Genomic DNA, 26,327 nt, shown 5'->3' with positions numbered 1-26,327 from the left:
TAAAAAAAAGTTTGTTCAATTTTTAAAGAAAGCAGCTAAAATAAAGGCTACCCTGATATAAAATGTGAAAACACACTAACTACAACATTGTATTTTAAGAGATGAGCATTTAGTTTATACTCATTTTATATTAAGATATAAATTAGTAACTTATACCTTAAAGGATTTATCATAAAATGCTACTGCCCAGAGTATTTTTGCAAACAATAAACAATTCACTGAGAGTTATTAACATTCACATATGTAATTAGAGTTTACAAATGTACAAAAATTTGGGTAATAAACATTTTAAGCTTATTTTTCAAACATTCAATAAGCCCATTCCCCCCAAAATTGTTTGATTACAAAGAAGTACAAAGGGTTACTAACTGTGGCAAACCGTAAGAAACACGGCAGGAGAGGCAAACACAGATGAGAACATAAGAATAGCCAACCATTTTGTCAATATCAAAAGAGAAAATCAAAATATCTTTTATAAAAGACAACAAATGCATAAAATTAAATACTAGATGAAAGAACATTATAGGGTATATAACATTTATTTTTTCGACATAAATTTGCATATCTTAAATTTAATGCAAAACATCAAGTTTCAATTCCAATTTGAGAATATCATAACATGTAGTTCTTGAATAATCTAGAAGTAACTAGATGTAATAGGATGGATATTTAAACTGACCCCAAAGGTCATATCAAGTTTTTATGTGGTCATTATTGTTTTAATTCAATGTATTTCTGTATTCATCAGACTGACCCCATTTTAGAAATCCACAACCAAAGCACATATAATACAGCTATTTCTGAAAAAACTATATAGCATAGTGTTTATTATGTCATTAAAAGAGTGGTTGTGTTTAAAGAAACAAGCAAACAAATGAATAGAAATTACTACAACTCACGTATGATAAAGTTACAAAGCGAAATGTTGGAAGTTTTATCTGGCATGTCTGTACTGTACTAAAAGAAATCTGGATAATGTGAGTAAAATGTGCCTGATTATTAAGAAATGAAATTCCCAGTTAATACTGAGCTGTGTTTACGAGCAGTGTGTTTCTTCTCATATTTTCTATCAGACACATGTGTTCATAATCTACCAGCTGTAGTTTGAGTTACTAAGAAATGAAAGTGTATAATCCTGGTTCGTCCTCCCTTGTTTTAACATCTTCACTTTGAGATCAGGCACGCTGTGCCCAGGAATGTGGCATTGCAAATTTACTTCAAATGTTATCTGTTGGTAGTAGAATAAATGTACTAAATTCATAAAAGAAGAGGACATCTTCATTTAGAAAACAAAGCACTAAATTACAATTTTACAGTCACAACGCAAGCCCCAGCTCTTCCTAGGCACAGTGGAGCAACCTAAAAAAGAAACAAAAAGACGTGTGTTACGTTTGCAGGTAAACATGTTGACAATACTAGGCCAGTTGGTGAAATATTAAAGTAGTCCGTACTTGTCGGCACCAGCCGCTGCCCCAAAAGCCTGGGGCCCCCGCCGGCCTGCTCCCTTCCCCCAACCCTCCTCCTGATGTCAAACTCTCATAGTTTTGGGTTTATCACATGATTATGTATTATTCACTTCTCTTTAAAGGTGATTTTTTTCTTTTATTAATTGAGACATAATTGACATACGAGTATAACATTGTATTAGCTGCAGGTATACAACATAATAATTCATTATTTGTATATTTTGCAAAAACAAAAGGTATTTTCTTTTATAGCTCAGGAATTGTCCTACATAAAACATCATGTTTTGGGCAAAATGCTGTACAACATGAATATGGGGAAATGCTGAATACTTAAAAGCAACTCGGTGACCAATATGGAGAACATATCAAGTAGTACCTAGCGAGGCCCTGTAAGAGAAGTGTTATCTCAGAGTGCACAAAATACACTGCCTGCCTGAGATCTGCTTATTCCAGAGGAAACAGTAACTTCACATTTTTCGACTGCCTTCTCTGTGCATGGCTGAAAAATCTAAGCCCATTCTACTGCTTCTTAGTTGGCAGTTGAATAATAAATACCATCCATTTAACTCCCTCGTAGTGGAAACAAACCTGATGAACAAACTCAATGACAGTGAAATAGAAGTGTGGGGTGCTGGGTGAAGGAATATAATCTTATCACGGATAAGGAAACAGCTCTTAAATCTTTCACTTATTGGCCTTTTTTTTTTAACTTACTCTAGACACTGAGCAATTAATAGTGGAAATAAAAGTGTGGAAAGAATAGACTACTTTGAACACAAAAGTCTTTTAAAGAAAGAATACTTTGAACACAGTAAGACTCTGCATTTGACCTAAGAGAAATTAAACATTAGCATCTGGGAAGGGGTGACTAATATAAAGTACTAAGAAAGTTTGCTTTGTACTTACATACGTGGGAGTATGTCATAAAGTGTTTCTGTCAAATACATGACATCAAAATGACTTCCAAATCAGTCTGACACCTCCACACCCAGACCAATGAGTATATTTTTAGAAAATAGCAGGCTTTAATTGTAAGAAAATTCTCAGTTGTCCTCAATTTGAATCAGTGGTTTTGATCACTATTGTATCTCACTGAACAAATAATCTATTAAAAATCATATCTACTTACAATATTCTAGGTGTGACCTCTAAATCATTTAAATCAAAGCATCTGTTTATAATTAGCAGATTTTCTCAAAATACCCAAGACACTCTCTACATTGTGAATAGTGGATGTCATGACAGCCAGCTAGAGAGTTTAGGTTATATAATTTATTAAATACAATTCAGTTGCCTCCTACTTTGGATCAAGGCTGGTGGTGGGGTGGGTGGTAGCTTAAGAATTTGTAATCTCATTTCATTCCCCAGACAAACGTCCTCTTGTCCATTTGGTGGACCACTGAATGGAAAAACATTTATTTTCCAGATACTATGGTTATAAGTTCACATTTAAGTGCTTTAAAATATTAATAGAGGTGGCATGCACACAAAATAACTATGTGGTCATAGATTATTAATAGTGATACAGAGTGATTCATGATCAAGTATTATCTGTAATAACAAGTCTCAAATACTGGGCAATAGATTTCCCTTATAACTGGCCTAAGGGCTTAAATCAAATACATCTCAGAGAAAGAGATTCTTCTACGTCTTTCTGGGCTCCTTGGTTATCATTCACAACTACTTCTGCCATGGTGGAGGCTGATGGGAAGTAATCACATAATTTCTAATGAAACCCTTCCCATAGCTTTAACTCAAGCCCTCAAATTATCAAGAGATCTCAGTTAATCACTTACTTAGAAAATAAGATCAAGGTCATTCAATCTAAGTCCCTTTTTCTATCTCTCTCTTAAAAACTCTGTATCTTTCTACATTCATATTCACATCTTTGCCTCCAGCCTTGGACTCTCTCTACTCTCTTGATTTCATCTCTATTTTGAAAAACACCCTGGCTCCAATTCCAATTCCACCATTTATCTGCTGTGTGACCTTGGGTCAGCTATTCAACCTCTATCTGTCTCATATTCCTCATCCGATATAGTGGAGAAATCATAGTACGTACCGAATAGGGTTGTTGGGAGGATTAAATAAGTTCTTTAAAGTGCTTAGAACAGAGGCTGGCATATAAAATATGCTCAACAAATGCTATCTTTCTATCATCATTAGTTTAAAATTATGTGCCCCTCAAACTCCCTCATTTACTTTTATTCTTCTCTTTACTTTTTATACCGTGTGGTGGCTTCTGCTTCTGTCACATTCTCAAAGGTCCCTACAACTTCATGAATGACAGATCATCTCCATTCTCCTTATACTGTTGAAACTCTCTCTTCTCTCTTTAAAGGCTCTATTCCATTACCTTCTTAGACACTCTCTGATCATTTCTTTGCTGTTTTGTTCAGAAGCTGCATCTCTCAATCCAACCCAGTAAGTGTATAAAGAAAAGAACAGACATAATATCTCTTGAATCCATCTATACATTTAACTCCTCAAGCCTTACAACTGAAGCAATCTTCGGAATGTCCCCAACTGCTGCCACGTGAACTGTGTATTATTGTATCACTCCCTGGTTAAAAGTCTCCACTGGCTTCTCATTACCAAACTCTTTAGCTTGACCTTCGCAGACCTCCATCCTGACCCCAACCTTCCTCTCCAATATGAACTCCCACTCTTCTCAAGCATGGATCCCTATAACCAGCCACACTTTCTCAATATAGCCTACATATTTCTGCTTCAGTAACATTGCTTTCATGTTTTCCCTTTTCTTTGTACCATTCCGAATTGGATCAATTCATTAAGGCTCAGCTTAAATCCAACTTCTTTCTCACTGAAGCCCTCTCAACAACCATTTTCTTTTTTCTCTGATTTTCTATACCACTCCATGCTTCTACCCTCAGATACTTCCTATCAACCATTCTACATTGTGGGTTCTCCTCTTACACACGCAGATCTTACCTACCTAAGCAGTTAAGTTTGATGACAGTTGGGATTCTCATAAGTTTTGTTTTCTTAACAGTACTTACTGTTGCTTCTTACAAGAAAAACTTGGCTCAGTTAAACAGTTGAGTGTCTTTTATGCACCAGATACTGAATTGGGACACAGAATTCCTGATTCTGTTCTTGGTGATGACGGAAAAAAAGATCTCAAAAGATCATTCTTAGAAGTACTAGGTCTTCCCAGAAATACACACTGTTGGAACTGTTTCTGTTAATAAGCTTGCCAGGTCAAATGTCTTACATGTTAATATAATTTAGGATTGCCATCTTTATTAAGTTATGACCAGACATTTGATCTGCTCCCAAATATCAGTGGCTTGAGTACTGAAAAATTATTGTTCACGTATGGGTAAGTGGTTCAAATTTTTTTTGCGGGGGGGATATTGGGGAACATTGTGTTTCTCCAGGGTCCATCAGTTCTAAGTCATTGTCCCTCAATCTAGTTGTGCTGGGGCAGCTCAGCTACAAGTCCAGTCACGGTTTTCAATCTTTAGTTGCAGGGGGTGCAGCCTACCCACCATCCCATGTCGGAATTGAACCGGCAATCTTGCCACCAAGAGCTCGGGCTCTTACCAACTGAGCCATCTGGCGCCCCCAAATTTTTCTATTATCTTTGTTTCTAATTTCCCACAATTTCACCTCCCTTTTTTATACAGCCCTCTTGTGGTGCTATCAGCTCTATCAATGCTAGGACACCTCATCAATTTCCAGCAAGCGAATGGTAGCAGACCGACTAACAATAATTTGTTGAGTGGTATTAAGTTACACTTCAAAGGTAATTTTGGATTTTCATTATATTATAAAATTAAACACTCTCTCGTTTTCTTATATGTAAATAAGAGATGAATTTATCATGTTGAGGCTATACATTTCGATACTGGAAAAGATTGACAAGATTTGTTTTATCCAAAGAATTATTTTAACAAAAACAGAGTAAGCGTAATAATGAAATGCCATACCTGGGTCCACTCATTTGTCTGGGGATCATAAGCCTCCACTGTATTAAGATAAGTCTGTCCATCATACCCTCCAACAGCATATAATTTATCACCAAGTAAACAGACCCCCACTGCATCTCTGCTGATGCTCATAGATGCCACTGCAGTCCACATATCTGTTTTAGGGTCATATCTGAAAGAAAATTTTATAACTGGAGCTGTTAGTGTTCTCACAATAATTTATGTAAACATAGTTTTGTTCTTTAAGCCTATCTTTTGTCTTACTATCTGCCATGTGAAGCATATTTGAACATATTTTAAAGAACAATATCAATATTTTCTTGAAAATTTTTAACTTACAGTAGTATAGATTCATTTAGCAGATGCATAACAATTAAACTATTCAAAAGAGCAAATGGAAATACTGAAAACTGCTTCAAGATTTTGAATTGCCTATTGAAAATTTCAGGAAATCAATATGTGAAGATCTACGTAAGATGCCTTATAGTCTCAATCACGGTGGCTGTCCATTTTTGGAACTTCCTGTTCCTTTCATGAAGTATGTTACCTAGAACTGCCTAAAGCTGTCAATATAAGAGCATGCTAAGATGACCTATTTTGTTTTTAATACCTCTTATATCAATGAACAGCTTTTCACTGGGTGCAGTAACACAGTGAGCCGGCAGTAATTTATGGGATAAAGTGTATAAAGACTTCCATGTTACTTTCCTGGATTATGACATGTAACAAGCATAGTCTGAATTATTTTCTACCCAATACAGGTGACATGCAGATGTAACATTCCTGCTTTCTAAAAAAATACCAGTCAACTATGCTTATTGTTTCACAGAAAGCACTCATTGTCATCAACAAATCTTCATTTCACTTTTTATTCTCTTCTAGTTATTTATAATTTATTAAATGACTCTGTCTCTCTCTCCTGTCCCCCTCTCTCATTAACTTCTCATTGCTCTTTAAAATCCAAAATCCTTAATAAGGGCTCAAGACTACATGACCTGCCCCTACTTCCACCCCGTGCTCCCCTCTTTCCCGCCACTCTCTCCATTACGCTTTGTTCTCTAGCTACAGTGGCGGCCTTTCGGGTTCTGAATGAATCATATGCCTTTCATTTTAGAATGTCCATACACGCTCCTATTAACTCTACCTCCTAAATCCATTCAATTTTTCCATTCCTTGAACTAGATTAAACACAATAGATGTGAGCCTGAACGACTGTCCAAATCTTCCACTGATGGTAAGTTCTTTTCCTGGCACCATACTTGAGTTCCGTGAGGCCAGTATGGATGACTTGTTGAAGCTTTTAAGCCTTACTAGCCTTTTGTTTTATTTCATATTATTTCATTTTATATCAAAATGTGTTAGAAATGTCCCGCTCCTTTTCATTTCTCATTTAGCCCCCAGCCCCTAATTCATTCTCTCTAAAATTCACCAAACTTCTTTTCTTTTCTTATTAGGTAGTGTCCAGCACAAAATAGGCACACAATAAATTTGTCGTATGATTCAATTAATTACATAATCAATTCTAAGGTAAAGTTAAGTAGGCAGAATATGATGAGAGAGGAATTGGAGGAGGCAGTTTGGAGACAGATGAGAGATGGCCACAGCAGACAACTCAATGTTTACAAAGCTCCTAAGGAACTGCCTTGCATGTAGCTGATACTCAATAAAGAATGATTCATTTGTCTGGAAGTGTCAGGGGCTTATATTTGTTTTTGTTATTCCTAGTTTTCTCTTTCTCAGGAAATTACCTTTCCACACAGTCTGAGAGCCTGGAAGTCAAGTTGGATGCGGGAGCGTCGTGTCCTCCAATAGCATACAGCAATCCATTCCAGGTAGTTACTCCCACACCCCCTCTCCTTTTTGACATTTGTGCACAGAGTGTCCATTTATTAGTATGAGGATCAAAACATTCTACTGACTTGAGACAAGAACTTCCATCACGACCACCAACCGCATAAAGTCTATAAAAGAACAAACAGAATGATAAATAAGAAGTAGTTCTATTATTATGCTTAAGACAAGGAGGTTATTCTTATGGTATTTCTTTGAATTTAAGGTGCCACGGATTTTAAGACACACTGTCAATTTAAGTGCCATTAGAAAGATGATATGCTACCAATTATAAGACATATGTATGTGTCATATGTATGTATACATTACATATCACTTCGCATACATAAAAAAGAAAATGAATTCAAATGAAAACATTGACAACTGTTTCACAGCTGGCATCTGTTTGACATCTGTTCGACAAGTCAGCCTTGATTGTAAGGTGCACTGAATTTTTAGAGATGTTACAGTGTGTCTTAGAATAGAGAAAGTATGGTGTATAAATATAACATGACTTATTTCTTAAATAACGAAGATAGGACTTCGTTATAAAGAAAATTAACAAACTTTCTCTGAGCACCTACCACAGGCGAGGTACTTTACCTATACTAATCTAATCATCACAACTATGCTGTAAGAAGCCATCTGTATCCGTGTTTCACAACTGAAAACACTGGGGCTCATGGAGACTAAGAGACTTGAATGGGGTCACCCAGTAAGAAGCAGAACCTGGACACATAGTTACATTAATAAGCAGTTGTACAGTCAGCAGTCTTATGGGACAAACTTATAATAATGAAATAGGAGAATAAATGGGTAACTGGAAACAATGGTATATACATTAATATTTATTATATATTATGTATAAACAGTAATCCTTCATTAATTTAAATAATTGCAGAAAAGGATACTGCAAGTTATCTAAAATAAATATGACATATCGATGGCCTAAATGCTGCCTAGTAGATCAATTTTAATTCATTACCAATCAATATACTGCACTACTTTGAATGTTTTACTCTAAATACATATAAAATATTTTACATATTTGAACATTTAAATATTTTTATTAAGCACAAAATCTTCTTGCATTTACTATATTCTTGGGAAGTTCTTCATAGATATTTTTCTATTAGTTTTTTTAAAAAAGTAATATATTCAGTTAATTGCTTATATAAAAGATCACACATTTTTAATTTATAGATGCCTTAATTAATATTTAACTATCATTTTGTTCTCAAGAAATAACATGTGAACTATACCAAATTTCTGCTCATTAAAATTTAAAGTATTTGTATGTGGTAATATATTTTAAAGACAGATTTCATAATTTTAATTCATCATTTAAAGTACACTATGCTGTTCAAACTGGTTCTTAAATAAGATGACCATAATTTATTATATTTTTATTTATTTATTTATTTATTTATTTATTTATTTATTTGGTTTTTATTAGTTTCAGGTGTACAAAACAATGTAATAGACATTTATCATTTATATCCCTCACACAGTGTCAATCCCCCTTCCCCCCATCCACTACCCCTCTGACATCGCACACAGCCATTACATTTCCATTGTCTCTATTCCTGATGCTGAACTCCACTTCTTGTAACTATACATATATATATAAAATTATAGCTGACATTCATTATTGTTCAGCTTCAGCTTCAGGTGTACAGTGCAGTGATCAGGCATCTACATCATCCCTGGGGTAAGATGACCATATTTTAAACAGCAACTTAAAGTTGTAGCAATATCTTGTTCCAAACTTAAAGTATATTAATAAGATAGAAATTGGAATTTGTTTGAAACTTTGTTAACATTTTTTATCTGTTAAAAACTACTTTTCTGTGTTACTATACTTAAAATTAACTGTTCTAACCTTTAACCAATGCTTGACAGAATAATTACCTAAATATTGATCACGGAATATTAGAAGGCATCAACAACTAGAAAAGATCAGTAATTAAAAATACAGGCGCGCGCGCACACACACACACACACACACACACACACACTCTACAGTATGCTTCAAGGCATCCTACCCTCTTCACACTGAATTCATGGGTCTTCACTGTCAGAAGTGGTACAGCACAGTGATTAAGAGCATGAACTCTAGAGCCAGACTCTAGGTTTGAATCCTGGTTCTGCCATTTACCACTCGCTGTGATTGTGGACAAGTTACTTAACCTCCATAAAGGTTAAGTAACCTGAATTTCATTATCCATAAAGTCTAGAAGCCCTGCCTAAGAGGATTGCTAATGATCAAATTTAAAGTACTTTGAACAGTACCTTACACGTGGTATAAAGGTTTAAGGGGAGAAATTAGTTCTGTCTCTATTTGCTTTCTTTTAGAAAATGGCATTTTTAGGAGATGTTAAATAGACAAACAACATTTATACTGCACTAATATTAAGGGCTAAAATGTATTGGTAACACTTTCTGAAAATCATTATCTCAAGCAATGGTCTTCTAAGAATAGGATTCTGTGGAGGACTTGAGGGAGTCCCCAAAAATGGTTCATTTCAAATTCAAATTTTAAAAAGTTTTAATTTTCAAAGAGATCACCTGGCTCAATTACATACCATGCAAGATTCAGAATTCATCTTTCTTCCCTAGGACAGTATCCATTACAATAAAAAGAGAAATAGTAATGTCAAATTGAGACAATATCATATTATATGTTTTTTAATGTAAGATTTAGGTCTTCCCTGACTTTTAAAATTATGATCAAGAGTGCAAATGATTAGTAGATATTGTTAAGATTAAACTTAAAAAAATGTTTTCTCCTACTTGCAAGCTATTTGAACAATTTAACTGAAGTTTCCTGAGATTCCAGTTAAATTGCTCTAGTAGTTAAAATAACTGTTACCATTTTCAGCTTCTTAATTGTGAATCAGGATTTTCCTCATGCTGGACAACCAAAACAAAACATAGAAATAATCTGGGTGTTCTTTAAAACAGACTTCTTCTTCTACATTAATTTTCATAAAAAGTAAATACTATAAACTCGAACTTACAATACATTTAAAATAAAGTTATAAACTTGAACCTCCATTTGCCTTAAGTATTGAGGTTTTTATAAGATTTCATTTGAAAGAGAGATTCTACTGCCAAAAATATTTGTCAGCCAGTGGCTTAAATGTAGCCTGAGCAATTAGAAGTTTAAATAAAGTTTCTTTCTGCCAAACATCGTAGAAATAAAATTTGAACACTTTGAAATTTTTAAGACACAGAATGTAACTCATAAGACATTGAAATAATTCTTCCCTAAAGAAACAACTATATTTTGCAGCAAGAAGCATTATAAAATAAAGAAAGTTAAAATAACACAAAATTAATCCAGGCTTTTCATTTTTTAGATTAAAAAAATTGAGGCACAGAGAAATGATTTGTTCTAAATCACAAAGGAGTGGTAGAGAGAAGATGCATAATTAATTTTTTTTCAATCAGCTGCATATGTTTTTTGACTAACAGCATAGCTTCTTCCCTCCCCCCCCCCCCCCCCCCAGATTCTGGATATGTACCTAAAAACGGAAACCAACAAAAATAGTTAAAAACATTGCTACTTTGTTAAAGCAAACTCAGAAAAATGCTGGTTGATGAACTGACACATACTCTTCTTGGGGTGATTACAGCACCACTGCATCTAAGTGGTAGCAGGATATTCCTCAACAAGGTTGTACACTTCACATTATGTGCCGGGTACTACGCTAGATGTAAGGAACAAACAGTCAGACCAGGTCACACAAGACCATGATCTACTATAGGCGATGGACTAGAAAATAACGACAATAACAGTGGCACATGCTGCAATACAATTATACTGAAATCATGTACAGTAAAAATGCTAAGGCAGGAATGGATGATGAGCAGAGGCAGAATGAGGAGACAGGAGTGGGATTTGGAGGTTTTCTGGAGATGATTTTTGAACAAGTTTCAAGGATGCTCAGTTTGCCAGGTAGGAAGGTGGGGGAAACAACATTCTAAGAGAGATGGCATGGGTTAACAGATAATAGGAGTGTGAAGTGAAATGTGTTTTTCACAAATAGGTTAGTTCTGCTGGAATGTCATATGCACCAGGAGAGGAGAGAGTTGTCTAGGGAGGTGGACAGAGGCAAGATCATAAAGGAGGCTTGGTCAGATAAGCTACTGAGCGGTGTTAAGCAGGAAAGTGACATGGTCCTATTTGTATTTTAGGTACAACACTAGGTAAGTCTCTAAAATGAAAGACTAAAGAGAGAGAGAGTTAAGGTTAAGGGCAAAGTGACAAGTTTGGGAGATATCCCGAAAGACCAGTTATAATCACAATGTAGATACATTATACTTTCAAAATCAAATGTCTCAATATTTAGTAGATAAGCCATCCTTAGCTTCTGTACGATTCTTAGGTTGCCTCAGAACTCAATAAATTGTACTTTAGGTGGATTAAACTGAAATGTTTATTTCTAACAAGAGAGCAAGAAAAGGTAAGAAAATAAGATATTTTTATGCGTACAACTCCAGGCTACTGTAGGTCTAGAAATCAGATTTTTGAGAAGGCAGTTATTCTTTAGTCCTCTTTTAGAAATAAATGTTTCTAGCCAGAAATAAGGGCTAAGAAATATGCCACTGAACAAGAATTAGTACAATGAACTAATCCCAAAAGTTTAAACCAAAGGGTCAAAACTGAGAAGATACTGTTTAATTTTCTTTCTTTTTTCTCACTTACTAGATTCTTTGGAGGCTGAATCCTCTACCAAAGAATTAGGAAAGATATGTAGTGACGAATTTTGAAGTTATTTCTTTAGCTAAAACAAATGAGGGAAGGGGTATGGAGATCAGATACATTTAAAAATTGAGTTTCTATTTCTCTATCTTATTATCACTTGTAATAGTGCTAAAAAATAAAAAGTTGTATATAACTAATAGGTCCTGAGAAAACAAGACCTTAGGTCATAAAATAGTACCAATAGTTTCTCATTTTTCTTTTAATAATAACACAATTCTACAAATAATTTTAAGTTTGTATTTTAACCTTGATTCCTTCCTCTTTCTGGAAATGATGTTAAGCCTTTTAAGTAAGTAAAGACATGCAACAAAGAACTGTAATAACCACTTAGGGCTTCCTTTTATGGAAGAAAGGCCTGAAAAAGATACACATTTAATTTCTGAGTTACCAAGAGCTTTGGTAATAGCTCTATCCAAATCTGTTTGTTTACTCTATTTAGAGCACACACGAGGCAAGAGAGCATCTCTTTCTAAATCCACTCTAGTTTTCAGTGGTTTACTGAGATAAGAAAGAAGTAAAAGTAAAGATAAATCAGTAAAAGACATGGAGGGAATTATTTAGGCAAACACTGAGAGAGACTATCCTATTTTTAAAAGACCATATGCTTTTAAAGCTATATAAACGACAAGATTTTTACTTTATTGAACATTTAATAACATTTCTTCACTCAAAAAAAACTAGACATGTATAATATCTGCAGGTTAGAATGAAAGCCTAACTTACTGTTCAACTATTTATATTTAGAACTATCATAAAAAGAGACTATTTTAAAAGTTAGTTTGTTTATATCACTCAAAGTATTTCTCTTTTGTGATTTATTTATGTGTATTTTAGAGTTGGAAATGATGCCACCTCACAAATGTACTTTGTTGTGTCTCAAATGGAACTTTAAATATTTTCTTACTTTCCACTTAATACTGCCACACCTACTGTGCTCCTGGGGGTGGACATAGTGGCAACAAAATTCCACTGGCGAGCCTGAGGGTCCCATCTTTCCACTGTATTCAGATAACTCCAGCCATCATGCCCTCCGACTGCATACATGGGACCTTCCAATACAGCCACACCTACAAGGAGACAGGAAAGAAGTAATGACTTAAAAATCACATTTTACTTGAACTATAAGTACAATGAATCTTAAACATGCAACTATAATGAAGCAAAAAATTATGACATGGCTTTCTCATGGCTCATCTTGGTAGATAAGTTGGTGAGTAAAGGAAGGAAAGCATTGTAGCTCTGGTCTTAAAAGTTTGAGACAGTGTTGTGAGGTCTAACAGTGGCATACTAAACACTACACAAGATGCACATATTCCCATATTTAAAACACTTTTCAACAATATGGATTTAAGATATATTTGAAAACAGCATTTTTATTCCTTTCCCCCTATTAATTCAAATCCGCAAGATTTTACTGTAATTAGGGCTGATACCACGATCTCTTGATGTGAGTCATCACCAGGGAACTGAGCCAGACTTACTGCTTCACGTATTCAACAAAAATCTACTGAATTTCTACTAAATGCCTGGTATTAAATAGATCATAACAGATAAGGGCTGTGCCCTCATGGACCGGATATTTCAGTCAGCACACAGAAATAAAATATATTTCAGGTATTGGTAAGTGCCAATAAGAAAACAGAACTGACTATAAGAGTAGAGAGGGTCAGGGGAGACCTCTCAGATAAAGTGGCATTTGAATAAACACGTGAACGAAGCTAGGAAACCAGCTATGGGGATACCTGAGGGAAGAGAAGATGAGGTAAAAGGAGCTGGAAGTCCAAAGGTCCCAAGGCACACTTAGTGTGTCTGCGGTCCAGCCAAGGCCAGCTTGGCTGTCAGGGTGATGAGGGGGATAAGGAGGCGATGAAGGAGAGTGTGCAGTCAGATCACGCAGTGGCTGGGCTCCTAGGAGGACTTTAGATTTTATTCTACATGAAATGGAGAGCCAGTGGAGGGTTTTAAGAAGAGGTATGACATGATCATAGTCAGGTAAGAAGTAAATATGAAACACTTGAGGGCCAAAATACAAATTTTGTGATACAAATATATTTTAATTTGAGAAATTATGGCCAGATGAGATATTCATATTCATCCTTCATCAACCATCAACCATCCAACCTGCCAGCCTACAACAGAATCATGAGAAACCCCAGCAGAAATCACCCAGGAGAGCCCAGACCAGAACAGCCTAACCCACAGATCCATGCGCCAAAAAAATGGTTGTTGGTTTAAGCCTGTAAGTTTCAGAGTAGTTTATTCTGCAGCAAAACCTGGGTGATGCAAAATATGTATCAAGCCCCATCTAACTTTAATTTTAATTTCTGCCTCCTCTCTCACCAAACAATGCTTTCTATTTTACCTACTCTTTCTCCTATGAGAAAAGAGAGACCATGGGATACAAGATCCCTAAATTCTCTTCAATCATCTCAGAGTGAGCCACCAGTTCCTTGAGGGTAAAGATAGCGTCTTCCACATTTTTGCAGAGCAGAGGAGTATGGCACACAGGACATGTTAATCAATGTCTGCTCAGTGAATTACTGAATGCAAAGATGAAAAGTCTCTATCATTACATTCTCTGTGTCACCTCCAAATTTTTCTGGGTTTTACTCATTTCTGCTTAAAAACCATGGGATACAGATGAAAAATAGTAATGCTAACAATTTTTAAATAAGCATTTCAATTAGGTAATTGTCAACACAGAACACAGAGGTGAAAAGGTGGCTTGTCAGTCCACTATGCCACACTAAAATATTCATGTTTCCCCTTGTGCTTGTAGTACATACACATTTATGTACATGCTTGTTTCCTCTGCTTCTGCTTTTCAGAGAGCATGGGAAGGAAAGCTTGGTGACTGCTGCTGACTCAGCAGCTGCCACACTGGTCTTCCTCTGCCCAGTACAGAATGTAAAAATGCTGTGGAAGCCTAAGATACGATATTATGAACAAGTCTGCAGCTCTACTCACCGAGGCCATGCCTATGTGTGGACATAGGAGGCATCACACTCCAAGTTTTCGTTTTGGGGTTGTAGCATTCTACAGTATTCAGCGTCTTCAGTCCATCTCTCCCTCCAACCACATACAGTTTGTCATCTAACACTGCGACACCGAATTGTAGCCTTCTCCCATTCATATTTGCTACAGGAGTCCACATATTGGTGCGGAGATCATACTTTTCAATGCTTGTTGCTCCTTAATGGTAATATATAAAAGTTACACAAATAAAAATTTCACCATGATTGAGCATTTTACAAAATTATACAAAGTATAATTTTATTAGCACTGACAATAATACTTTTATCACATTTTAGTAAACTCCTACACGATCTGGCCCTTGCTTATATCTCTGCTAACATGCTCCAGAGCATACAGGCTCCGGAATTAAAAGGTCAAGTGAAAAAGGATTATCTGTTAGAAAAGGCTGAGAAGCAATAGCTGAAGTGTGAGGGTAGTTTAGTGTCATGGAAGCCGAAGGAAAAAGAGTTTATAGCAGTTAGAACTACTAATGGTATCAAATGCCACTGAGAGGGTCAAGTAAGATAAAGACTAAAAAGCATTCCTGGATTTAGCTACTGTTAAGCCATATTTAGGCCAGGAGCAGAAACTTTTTCTTAAAAGCCATCTTGTCTTGATCCTGTCTCGCTTTATCTCCCAGCGGCCTGTGATCAGCAGGCCTGGGCAGTCAGCACAGCGACCTGGGGCCAGGGTGTGGAGCTGGAGGGCTTGTCATGCCCTGAAACTCTTTGTCAACGAAAACCCCCCCAAAGCATTGAAGGGGGAACTGCCTCGTTTACCCCCTCCTACAAAACTCCATACCCCTTTTGCTCACAGACGTCATGGTCTTTTCTAGCCTGACGTCCCACCAAATAAATTCTAATAGACCAATCTTGGTCTCCCCCGACTCATTATTCTGGCCGTGTCTAACAGCGATTAATATGGGGAGGTCAGTGGTGACTTTCAGGAGAGTCCCTCGTTTGAGTGGTGGAGACATAATTGGGAGGTGAGGAAATGGAGAATCATCAGTGAACTCAAATGATTCTTCTGAGAAGTTTGGCTATACAAGTGAGGAGAAAGGTAGAAATTTCTAGGTGGTTTGAGGGAGGTTTTGCCTTGTTTGGCTTTCAGAATTGGGAAAAAACCTTGAGTTTTCTTAAACACTAACGGGAAGGATCTAGATGTAAGGGAAGAAGCTGAAAATACAAGAGATGGAAGGATCCTAACTAACGGTGTTAGGCTCCTGAGAGGCAGGAAAGGGCAGCATCAGCACAGGTGAGGGAGGGGCTGGCTTCACAGGAGGGAGGAGATGCACAGTTTATTGCGACAAAGAAAGAGAACAGCATAAGTGTGGATCGTGGGCTTTGGGAACTGAGTGTGGGAAGTTTAGGGAGTAATTGCCTGAGGTGTCTACATTTTTTTAATAATTGGAAGATTCAAAGAACTCTTGTTATCTTTATGATGTAAGATCAGTAGAGTTAAGGGGGAAAAAAGCCCCACCCCCTAGTTATGAAGAAGAGTTCAATTCCTGTCTACTATACTTCCCTCTTTAAAGCTTCTAATACAACATACAATCAGTGCTATTCTTACAGAATTACAATCAGGACAAATGTTTATTCTAAAGTATTTATTACAATTAGGTCATCAGATCACTAATACTATTGATATTCTCCCAAAATTTAGAAATAGTTTAGCTATATATAAATAATCAAATTTTCTCATTATTGTAGTTTTTATTATTCTTATTCATCCTGCAAAACTTTTAAGTTATTTGAAATAAATACCTATTCTTTTTCCATCTCTGTATTCTCATAGCACCATATAATAGATACCCTTGTACATAGTAGCTGTTCAAAAATATTTTTGAATTTTGATATTTCTTTGTAATTTTTAGCTATAAGATTTACTCATACACTCAGATTATTTCATGTAACAGTATACTTGACTCATCACTCTAAATTTGATCTTAAAAACTTCTCCCTCAAATAAAAATGCAATGCCAATCATCTTGCCTCACTAATGAATTTAAGGAATATTTTTTTCACTTGAATTTTAAGTTATTTCTTTTACATCTAGCTCACTAAGCAGTATCATAGTTTTATGACTTGGTAACTAAAATTTATTTTGCTAATATCAAACAATTCTTATAAAATCTTAAAACAGTATGTGAAACATATACCTTAGAATATGTATATCAAAAATAACAAAATCCTAATAACTGCAAAATTAGATATAAAAACTTGAAACTTCCCTAATTTATACCAAAGCATTAACCTTTAAAAAAAGGTAGGCACAAATATGTTCTAACATTGTCTCAGCTTGTATGGAGAACAAGTCCCAGCTTATTTGTTGGGCTCTACACTAAACAGATACATGAAGGAGGCAAGAACGCCATGATCAGACTACCATTCAACACAGATTGCTCTTCATTACAAAGACACTGGGAAAGAGATAAGGCTCAGAAAGATAGCTTGAATAGGACAAAAGGTCAGAATTTTTGATTGTTAAGAAAGACTCAGAAATAAAGTTGGTTAAACCACAGGGCCAGATTGGAGCTCATATTTTTAGATTCCTTAAAGATACCACATAGAAGAGAAACCTTCAGATATGATTAATACATCAAGTGCTTTAGTATACATGTAATTCAAGAGATGGCAGAGGGCAATCTTCATTCATTTGACAAATACTTATTGATATTGTCTATGTGTAGGCACTGTTCCAGGCTCTGGGAATATATTAGTGAAAAAAAAAAAAAAATACGGGGCTGGCCCAGTGGCTCAAGCGGTTAGAGCTTCATGCTCCTAACTCCGAAGGCTGCCAGTTCAATTCCCACATGGGCCAGTGGGCTCTCAACCACAAGGTTGCCGGTTCAATTCTTCGAGTCCCGGAAGGGATGGTGGGCTCTGCCCCCTGCAATTAAGATTGAACACGGCACCTTGAGCTGAGCTGCCTCCCAGATGGCTCAGTTGGTTGGAGCACGGGCTTTCAACCACAAGGTTGCCAGTTCGATACCTCAACTCCCACAAGGGACCTTGAGCTGAGCTGCCTCCCAGATGGCTCAGTTGGTTGGAGCGCGTCCTCTCAACCACAAGGTTGCCGGTTTTGACTCCCACAAGGGATGGTGGGCTGTGCCCCCTGCAACTAGCAACGGGAAAATGGACCTGGAGCTGGGCTGCACCCTCCACAACTAAGATTGAAAGGACAACAACTTGACTTGAAAAAAAGTCCTGGAAGTACACACTGTTCCCCAATAAAGTTCTGTTCCCCTTCCCCAATAAAATAAAAATAAAAATAAAAGTTGTCTCCCTTCTCCCCTGACTCCAGCCCCCTAGTCTCCCTCCCCAAGAACAATAACCATTTCCAATTTCTTAAAGAAACAAAAAAAAATCCTTGCTGTCCTGGAGTTTATTTGGGGTGAAGATACATAAATTACATGTATCACATGCTATGAAGAAACATGAAGCAGAGTAAAGAGAAAGTGGTAGGCAAAAGATGAGAAACTGATGGGCAAGAAGTTGAATGGTTGTAAAAGTCCTCTTTGGTAAAATGACATTTGAGAGGAGATCTGAGTGGACAATTTCTGCTAGGCGTTCCAGTATCAAGGCACAGAGCATCCTAGTGAGAGCGAACAGCTAACGCAATATCCCTGATGAGGGATAATGTTTGGTGTGTTAGATGAACAAGGAGGCCAATGGGGCTGGAACAGAAGGAGGGAGGGGAGAAGTAGAATGAACTGAGATCAGAGAAGGAGTCAAAGTCAGAGAGATGTCGTCAGGGGATTGCAGACTGTTAGTACCAGGAATTCAGAGGAAGATGAGATCGATGTATACTGAGAGGTAATACACAGAAAGCTGCTAGCACAATACCTGGCACTGGTAGACAGTAGCTATGGTATTTGCTGCTATTATTGTTACTATGAGTAACGATCATTGCAAGAATGGTACAAAGAATTCCCAGATCACCTTGTCCCAGGTTTCCCAAATGTTTATATGTTATTACATTTTCTTTCTATGTACGTATGTTTGTATGTACGTATGTGTGTCTGTGTTTTTTTCTGAACTATTTAAGAGTAACTTGCAGAAATGATGCCCCTGTATCCCTATTACTGCAGTGTATCTTCCTCAAAACAATTATCTTAACCACAATACAATCATCAAAATCTGGAACTTAACATTTACACAATGCTGTTATCTAATCTACAAACATTATTTGGATTTTGTCATTTGTCCCTATTATGTCCTTTATAGCAAAGGAAATCCAAGATGATGCATTATAATGGCTTTCAGGTCTCCTTAGTGTCTTGTAATCCGAAACAGTTCCTGAATCTTTTCTGTATTTCTTGACATTTTGGAATACAGACGGACAAAGTATTTCATAAAATGTCTCTCAACTTGGATTTGTCTTTTCCTCAGATTCTATAGTTTGCAGGAACATCGCACATGTGCAGCTGAGTTCCTCTCTGAGCATCTTATAAAAGGCATGTGCTGCTGGTTAGTCTAATTACCAGCGATACGACCTTTGATTATTTGGTTAAGGTGCTATATGCTAGGTTTCTCCACTGTAAACATACTATTTTACCCTTTGTACCTAATAAGCAAGTGGTTGGGAGATACTTGAGATTAAATATCTTGTTCTCAAAACTTTTACCCACTTGTCTCAGCATCCATTGATGACTCTTGACTGAATTAGTTATTGTGATGGTTGCCAAATGGTGATTTCTCTAACCCCATCTTTGTTTCTATATTTATTAGCTGACATTCTCCTCTAAGGAAGAGCTTTCCCTCCTCTCTTCTTTATTTGAATCAGTGTGGACTCATGAATTCTTATTGATTCATAGGTTATAATCTTTTACTATCGTTATTTATTTTGATGCTGAAATTATCCCCGATTTGGCAGTGGTAGCTCCAACAAACTGTGTTCTTTGACCTGTCTCATTTTCTGAGCATTTCCTTGCTTTCTGGCTCTACAAGAAGTTCTAGGCTTATCTTGTACTTTTTCTACCCCAGTGCTAAAGCCAGCCATTTCTCCAAAGAGCTCTTTGGCTGTACTTATTACTAATTAAAGTTCTTTTTTTTTTCTGTAGCCCCAAATAATAGATTATTTAATACCTTTTGTTGAATCCATTCCTCCAACAGCAAATAATGTACCAACAGTTGACTTCCTAGGTTTTGTCCGAGGACTCTGTAACATGGGTCGTCTCTCTGGTAATAAATGGTATTTCATTGCTTCCATAATGAGTTTCTGACATTCTATATCATCCCGGAAAAGGGCATTATTTTCCATGTCTGCCAGGAACTAGAAAAAAAAGTGAGTATGTATACTGAATGACCAAGACAATAGTAAGGGTAAAAGAATACACTATAGCATTCACAAATGGAAATGATATCTATAAAAAAAAAAGTCAGGACATCTATTTTTAAGTAAAATGTGGAAGATTTACAAGATTTACATTTTAAATTTCATTGAGAAACAAAAACTGTGATGGGTAAGTGGTATGCCCTAAAATCTTAATCACGGTTATCTCTGGGTAGTGGGTAAACTGGTGCCTTTTTAATAACCTTTTTTACTACTTTTCTACATTTTCCAGATTTTCTAAATTAAATCATTTTACTTTATTCATTATAAATATTTTAACTGAACAATAATTACAAGTTGACTAACTAGACTGCATTTACCTGTCCTTTCTAAACAATGCTCAAAGAACACACAATGTGATATATAGATGATGTATTACAGAATTGTACAACTGAAACCTATGTAACTTTACTAACAATTGTCACCCCAATAAACTTTAATTGAAAAAAAGAGAACAACAGCAAAACAAAATCTGCCAATTTCTTAAGAAGCAAAGAACTCTGGTGATTATTCTAAAAGAATTAAAATTCCTTGTGCTTCCCTGAATACTACTTTTTTACTTATGTACTTTTATGTATTATGTAAATGCATAAATATGGTTACACCTGTCCTTTAAAAAAATGCCTTTCTTTTCCTTTTGTACTTGGTTCTCCGTCCCCTTCACTGCTCCTTTATTGCTTTATTTTTTCAATTTAGGCTATTGATTTATGTGTAATTAATGTTTAAATAGTGTATGAGTTGAAGAGTATTTTTATTTTCTTCTAGATAGACATTTCTGTACGAGCACTATTTATGAAATAATCTCCTTCATTTCTAACTGAATTGAGCCTTGATCATATAATACATTCTCAAAAAACGGATCTTAAAATGTATAAGATCTATTTTTTTATTCTTTACTCTGTTCCATTGATCTTATTTGTCTATTCCTATTCTAATGCCATATTTTTTATAGTGTCTTTATAGCATTTCTGATTATGTGATATAAATCTACCCTCACTGTTCATTTTCATAGTTTTCTTGGCTTTGTTTGTGTCTTTACTTTCCGTATAAACTTAAGGTAAATTTATCTAATTCCCCTTCACCATCTTGATCCTGTTGTAACAGGAACTGCATTAAGTTTATTTATTAATTTTAGGAGAACTTAATTTTTATGATATTAAGTCTTTTTGCTTAAGAAGCCTTTCCATTTGTTGTATAGTTTTCTTCCTACAGGTCTTATGCCTTCCTTTTATTAAATATATTCTATTTTTTGTTGCTATTAGAAATTGATTTTTAAATTTCCATTTTGCATATGTTTTTGATGGAAGTGAGATAAATGCATTGATTATTGTATACTTGTATTATAACGTGCTACTTTACCACATTCCCTTATAAAACTCTAACTATTAGGCATACAATCATAATCATCACCAAACAGGGATAGCTGACATCTTTTCCTAATGTGTATGCCAGTTATTTCATTTTTATTTTATTATTGCAATTGCTAAAACCTTCAAAGCAATGTTAAATAATTGGAGTGATATAGAATATTCCTGTTTCTGGTTTGAATTGATATGGTTTTAGTGTTTCACTATTTAGGATAATAGTTACTGTAGTATTTAGTAATCCATTTTATTATATTTAGGTTGTATTCTTCTCTACACATTTTACTTCAGAGTTTTAAAATTAAGGATGATTGCTAAATTTTTTCCAAATACCTTTCATACATCTACTGATACAATCATATGGCTTTTGTCCTTTAAGTTATTGACATAATTAATAATTTGACTTATTTCCTGATACTCAACCATTCTTGTATTCCTAGAAAAAGACCTTCTTGGTATTATTCTTTTAATCATATTACATTTGATAATATAAGATATATTTTGCACATAATATAATTTACTATTTCAAGTACACAATTCAATAGTTTTTAGTAAATTTACTAAGTTGTGCAACCATTACCATAAAATAGTGTTGGAACATTTTCATCACCTCAATTAGATCATGCCTGTTTACTGTTAATTTCTGTTCCCATCTTCTGTCCCAAACACCAATCTGTCTCTATAGATTTATTTCCCTTTTTCAGATGTTTCGCATACATAGAATCATACAATATGTGGTCTCTTGTGTCTCTACTTTTTATATTTAGCATGTTTTGAGGTTCATCCATGTGTAGCATGTATCAGCACTTCATTTCTTTTTATTGTTGACTAATATTCCATTGTATGGATATACCACATTTTTGTCTATCTGTTCACAAGTTGATGGACACTCAACTTAGGTTGTTTCCAAATTCTGTAAATTATGAATAAAGCTGCTAAGAACATTTGTGTGCAAGTCTTCATGTAGATATATATGTTTTCATCTCTCTTGGGAGTAGAATTGCTGAGTTCTATGGTAAATTTATGTTAACATTTTAAGAAACTGACAAACTGTTTTCCAAGGTGGCTGTACCTTTTTATATTCCCACCAGCAATACATGAGGGTTCTTGTTTTTTCACATTCTCACCAACAACTGTTACTATCTCCTTTTATTTTAACCCTTCAAGTAGGAGGAAAATACAGTTTTACTTTGCATTTCCTTAATGACTAATAATGTTGAGAATATGTTCATATTTTGATAATGGAAGAGAAGGAAGAGTCTCTAACAAAATTCACTGCAAAAAAGTTTGTGGCATTTAAAAACTGAGAACAGCATACTAAAGGCAAAAACGGCAAATTAAGACCATGGTAGAGTTCAGGACCTATGGTAGAGTTTCAGGACCTATGGTAGGATTCTGGAATTAATTATTCTGTATTTTTTCCATGCACACAAAATATAGTTATACTTGCTACAGAAACCATTAATGAAGATGCATTGAGTTGGCTAATTGAGATTTATTATTTATTTTATTTTTTTGTTTGTTTTTGTTTGTTTGTTTTTTATTGGAGAACAGTGTGTTTCTCCAGGGCCCATCAGCTCCAAGTCGTTGTCCTTCAATCTAGTTGTGGAGGGCGCAGCTCAGATCCAAGTCCAGTTGCCATTTTCGATCTTTTGTTGCAGGGGGTGCAGCCCACCATCCCATGCGGGAATTAAACAGGCAACCTTGTTGTTGAGAGCTTGTTCTCTAAACAACTGAGCCATCTGGATGCTCCTAATTTAGATTAATCTTAATGTTTATATTATTACTCTTGTTACATATAATTACTTTAGTCCTTTCTAAATAATAAATGTGAAAAAAATTGTAAAAGGTAAAGTCTTGGGAGACTTAATAGTTACTGCAATTTGAGGTAAAATATATTTCTTAACATGTTGACAGTCTCTATAATTTATGAATAGATGGGATTAATTATATTAGAGAGATAAAGGTAATAGGAGAAAATATGAAGCCATTAATCCACATATCAGATTAATCAAGTATCATCTGGATAACCAGATATCATCTGAAAAATCATTCAGAAGGCACTGAGAGAGAACTATAAAATATACACTCTTGCATACTCTGCATGTTAGGTGAATACTATGTGCATTCTCTGCCATGAAAAGAATGGAAAGTTATTCAAATAAAAGCATTTACAAAATAGAAGAAACGTTTTCAATTTGTAAATTTTTATCTTTACTCACATACTTGTTCACCATATGCCTACTTCTCTAAAACTGTCCCCCCACAAAATAAAATGTGAATAATTATGAACTCTCTAAGTTTTAGAAAATGTTTTGGTATCAAAAACATATAAATTAAAAGAATGCTAAAGATAAATACAAATTCACTTTATATTTCTGACTTTTAGTAGAAAACAACAGCGAGAATTGTGAACAGAATAGTGAAGAGCAAGATACTTATAATACAGGCTAACCATTGGGACCATTAAGAATTTAAGTGTCAAATATTTTAAATAATGTATATATGTGTACGTATTTTTATTCACAATTTAAAATATTATCAAATAGAAAAGTTTGATCAAAAATGCTTTCATAGGTAAAATGACCACAAATACAACCACCCCCAGACACAGAGGGATGATTCCACACAGGGCAACGTGGCTTCCATGACCATTACTCTTCAGGCTAAGACGGTGGTTCTCAAACTTGAGTGTGCATCAGATCCACTTGAGAGCTTATTAAAGCACAATGTGCCAGGCCCCAACCCCAGAGTTTCAGATTCAGTAGGTATAGAGTGGGGCCTAATCATCTGTCTTTTAAATAATTTTTCATGTGGTACTGAACCTACAGTTGGGGAACACACTTTAAGCACCACTGGACTAATCCAGTGGATTTTTCGTCCTTATTCTTCTTTTTAGCATCTGATGACATTAAGGTTTCCTCCTTAAACTTGTAATCTCTTTAAATAATTTACTAGCTAACTCATGAGACAGACTGAGTTACACTTCAGGAAGTTCTCCTAGCTTCCCCACCATCAGTCTGGGTGGGCTACTCCGATGATTTTCATAATGTCATGTTTATATATCTACCACAACCTTCTTCTCATTATATTGTAAATAATGATTATCTTAAAATCGATTTCTTTCTCTACCTGATATCCCTCCCACACCCAGTAATTTTATATATAGTACATTCAAGTGGCAGAATGATTCAGTGGAAAAGACACAAAACTTTAATTGGGTTCAAATCCTCCCTTTGTCTCTTATTAGCATTATGATGTTAGCCAAGTAGAAAAGCTGAATAAAACCGCAGTGCAGAAGGATAGGGCCAAACGCAATCACTTTGTGACTTTGAACATATGGTTTTACTTTTTTGGTCTGTTACTTCATTTGTACAAGTTAGACTAAATGATCTCCAAAGTGCCTTTGAAATCTACGACCTTATGGCTATGATTATCTGCAGTATCCTGGATAACAGAAAATTTAAATGTCTCTGAGAGTCATGCAAATATAGTTAGTACACAAATATTTGAAACTGCAGAACTGAAGTAAATTGTCAGGTTTCTTAATTGCACAGATTTTTTTTAAAGTTTACTAGGATTTTTCAGATTTTATATTGTTTCATCTAGAAAAGAATAAGAAAAAATTCTGCTGGCTATCAATAAACATATAACTCTCTTCTTTAAATCTGATTTCAAGAGAAATGTTTTATGATGTTATTTTTCCTGAATTGTCATCAATTCATGTAGTCTCACTCTGATGAATTCATACTACACTGTATATACCTCTGAAAAGGGAGGTCTTTCTTACAAAGCATGATTTTTGCCTCTGTATGGTAGATCTAGAGCAAACAGTAACTTTTGCTCACAACAGCTAGAAATAATACATAATCCTCAAGATAAATACAAATAAGATAAAATTTATGGAACTTTAAACAAAAAAGTCTGACCTTGAGCAGTACCATCTCACGCTTTCTCTACTTTCAAGGCCTCTTTCTCTATCCAAGGCCTGAAAATCAGCAGCAGAGTATGCAGAGGATATTTTTGTATATTCCAGTCAAAATTATAAAAAGGGAAACTGCATCTAAATAACTTATGACTGCCTGCCTTGAAAACACCAACTAGATATCTCTCAATTCTAAAATAATGAATACCGTTATTATTTATAGCACATTTTATTTCATAGAGCACTTTTCTGATCCTCACAATAATCATGTGAGATGGTCAGGGAGGATGTTTACCTCCATTTAACATATGAAGAAACTGAGGAATGTGAATATACCAAGTCACAGAGTTTTAAAATGTCAGAGCTGGAACTATTATCACGTCTCTTTAATTTACATATCACCAGAACCCAACACTTAATGGGTACTTAATAAATGTGTGGTCAATGAACCAATCTAAATGTTCTGGTTCCTAGAGTCCAGCGTTCCTTGTGTTAACAGCTCTACTAATTCTTCAATTGCTAGGATAGGTTTGTAGCTGAGTCAAATAAAATAACCCTAAAGCAACAACGTGACTTAATTGATGCAATTTAGGTAGCCAGACCTTCCTGGTTGAAAACATAAGACGACTCTTTTTTTTTTGTTCCCTATCTTGTCACCTGAAACATTTC

The 26,327-nt window shown here is 35.3% G+C and overlaps 1 protein-coding gene across 4 annotated transcripts in view; it reads right to left on the bottom strand.

Moving 5' to 3' along the window:
- Positions 1–225: 225 nt before the first annotated feature.
- KLHL5 (kelch like family member 5) overlaps positions 226–26,327 on the bottom strand; it is a 67,241-nt gene continuing 41,139 nt past the window's right edge. For all 4 annotated transcript variants that reach the window (XM_019741964.2, XM_019741965.2, XM_019741963.2 and 1 more), the window contains 6 exons: positions 20,123–20,309; positions 14,988–15,212; positions 12,925–13,087; positions 7,168–7,380; positions 5,420–5,591; positions 226–1,359 (listed from right to left, as the gene is read on the bottom strand). In XM_019741964.2, the coding sequence (XP_019597523.1) occupies positions 1,303–1,359; positions 5,420–5,591; positions 7,168–7,380; positions 12,925–13,087; positions 14,988–15,212; positions 20,123–20,309 (1,017 nt within the window). In that variant the 3' untranslated portion in view covers positions 226–1,302. The remainder of the gene's footprint in view (positions 1,360–5,419; positions 5,592–7,167; positions 7,381–12,924; positions 13,088–14,987; positions 15,213–20,122; positions 20,310–26,327) is intronic.

The sequence above is a fragment of the Rhinolophus sinicus genome, linkage group LG02 (assembly GCF_036562045.2).
Source record: "Rhinolophus sinicus isolate RSC01 linkage group LG02, ASM3656204v1, whole genome shotgun sequence".
Taxonomy (NCBI): Eukaryota; Metazoa; Chordata; class Mammalia; order Chiroptera; family Rhinolophidae; genus Rhinolophus; species Rhinolophus sinicus.
This window is presented reverse-complemented; position numbering and strand designations above follow the sequence as displayed.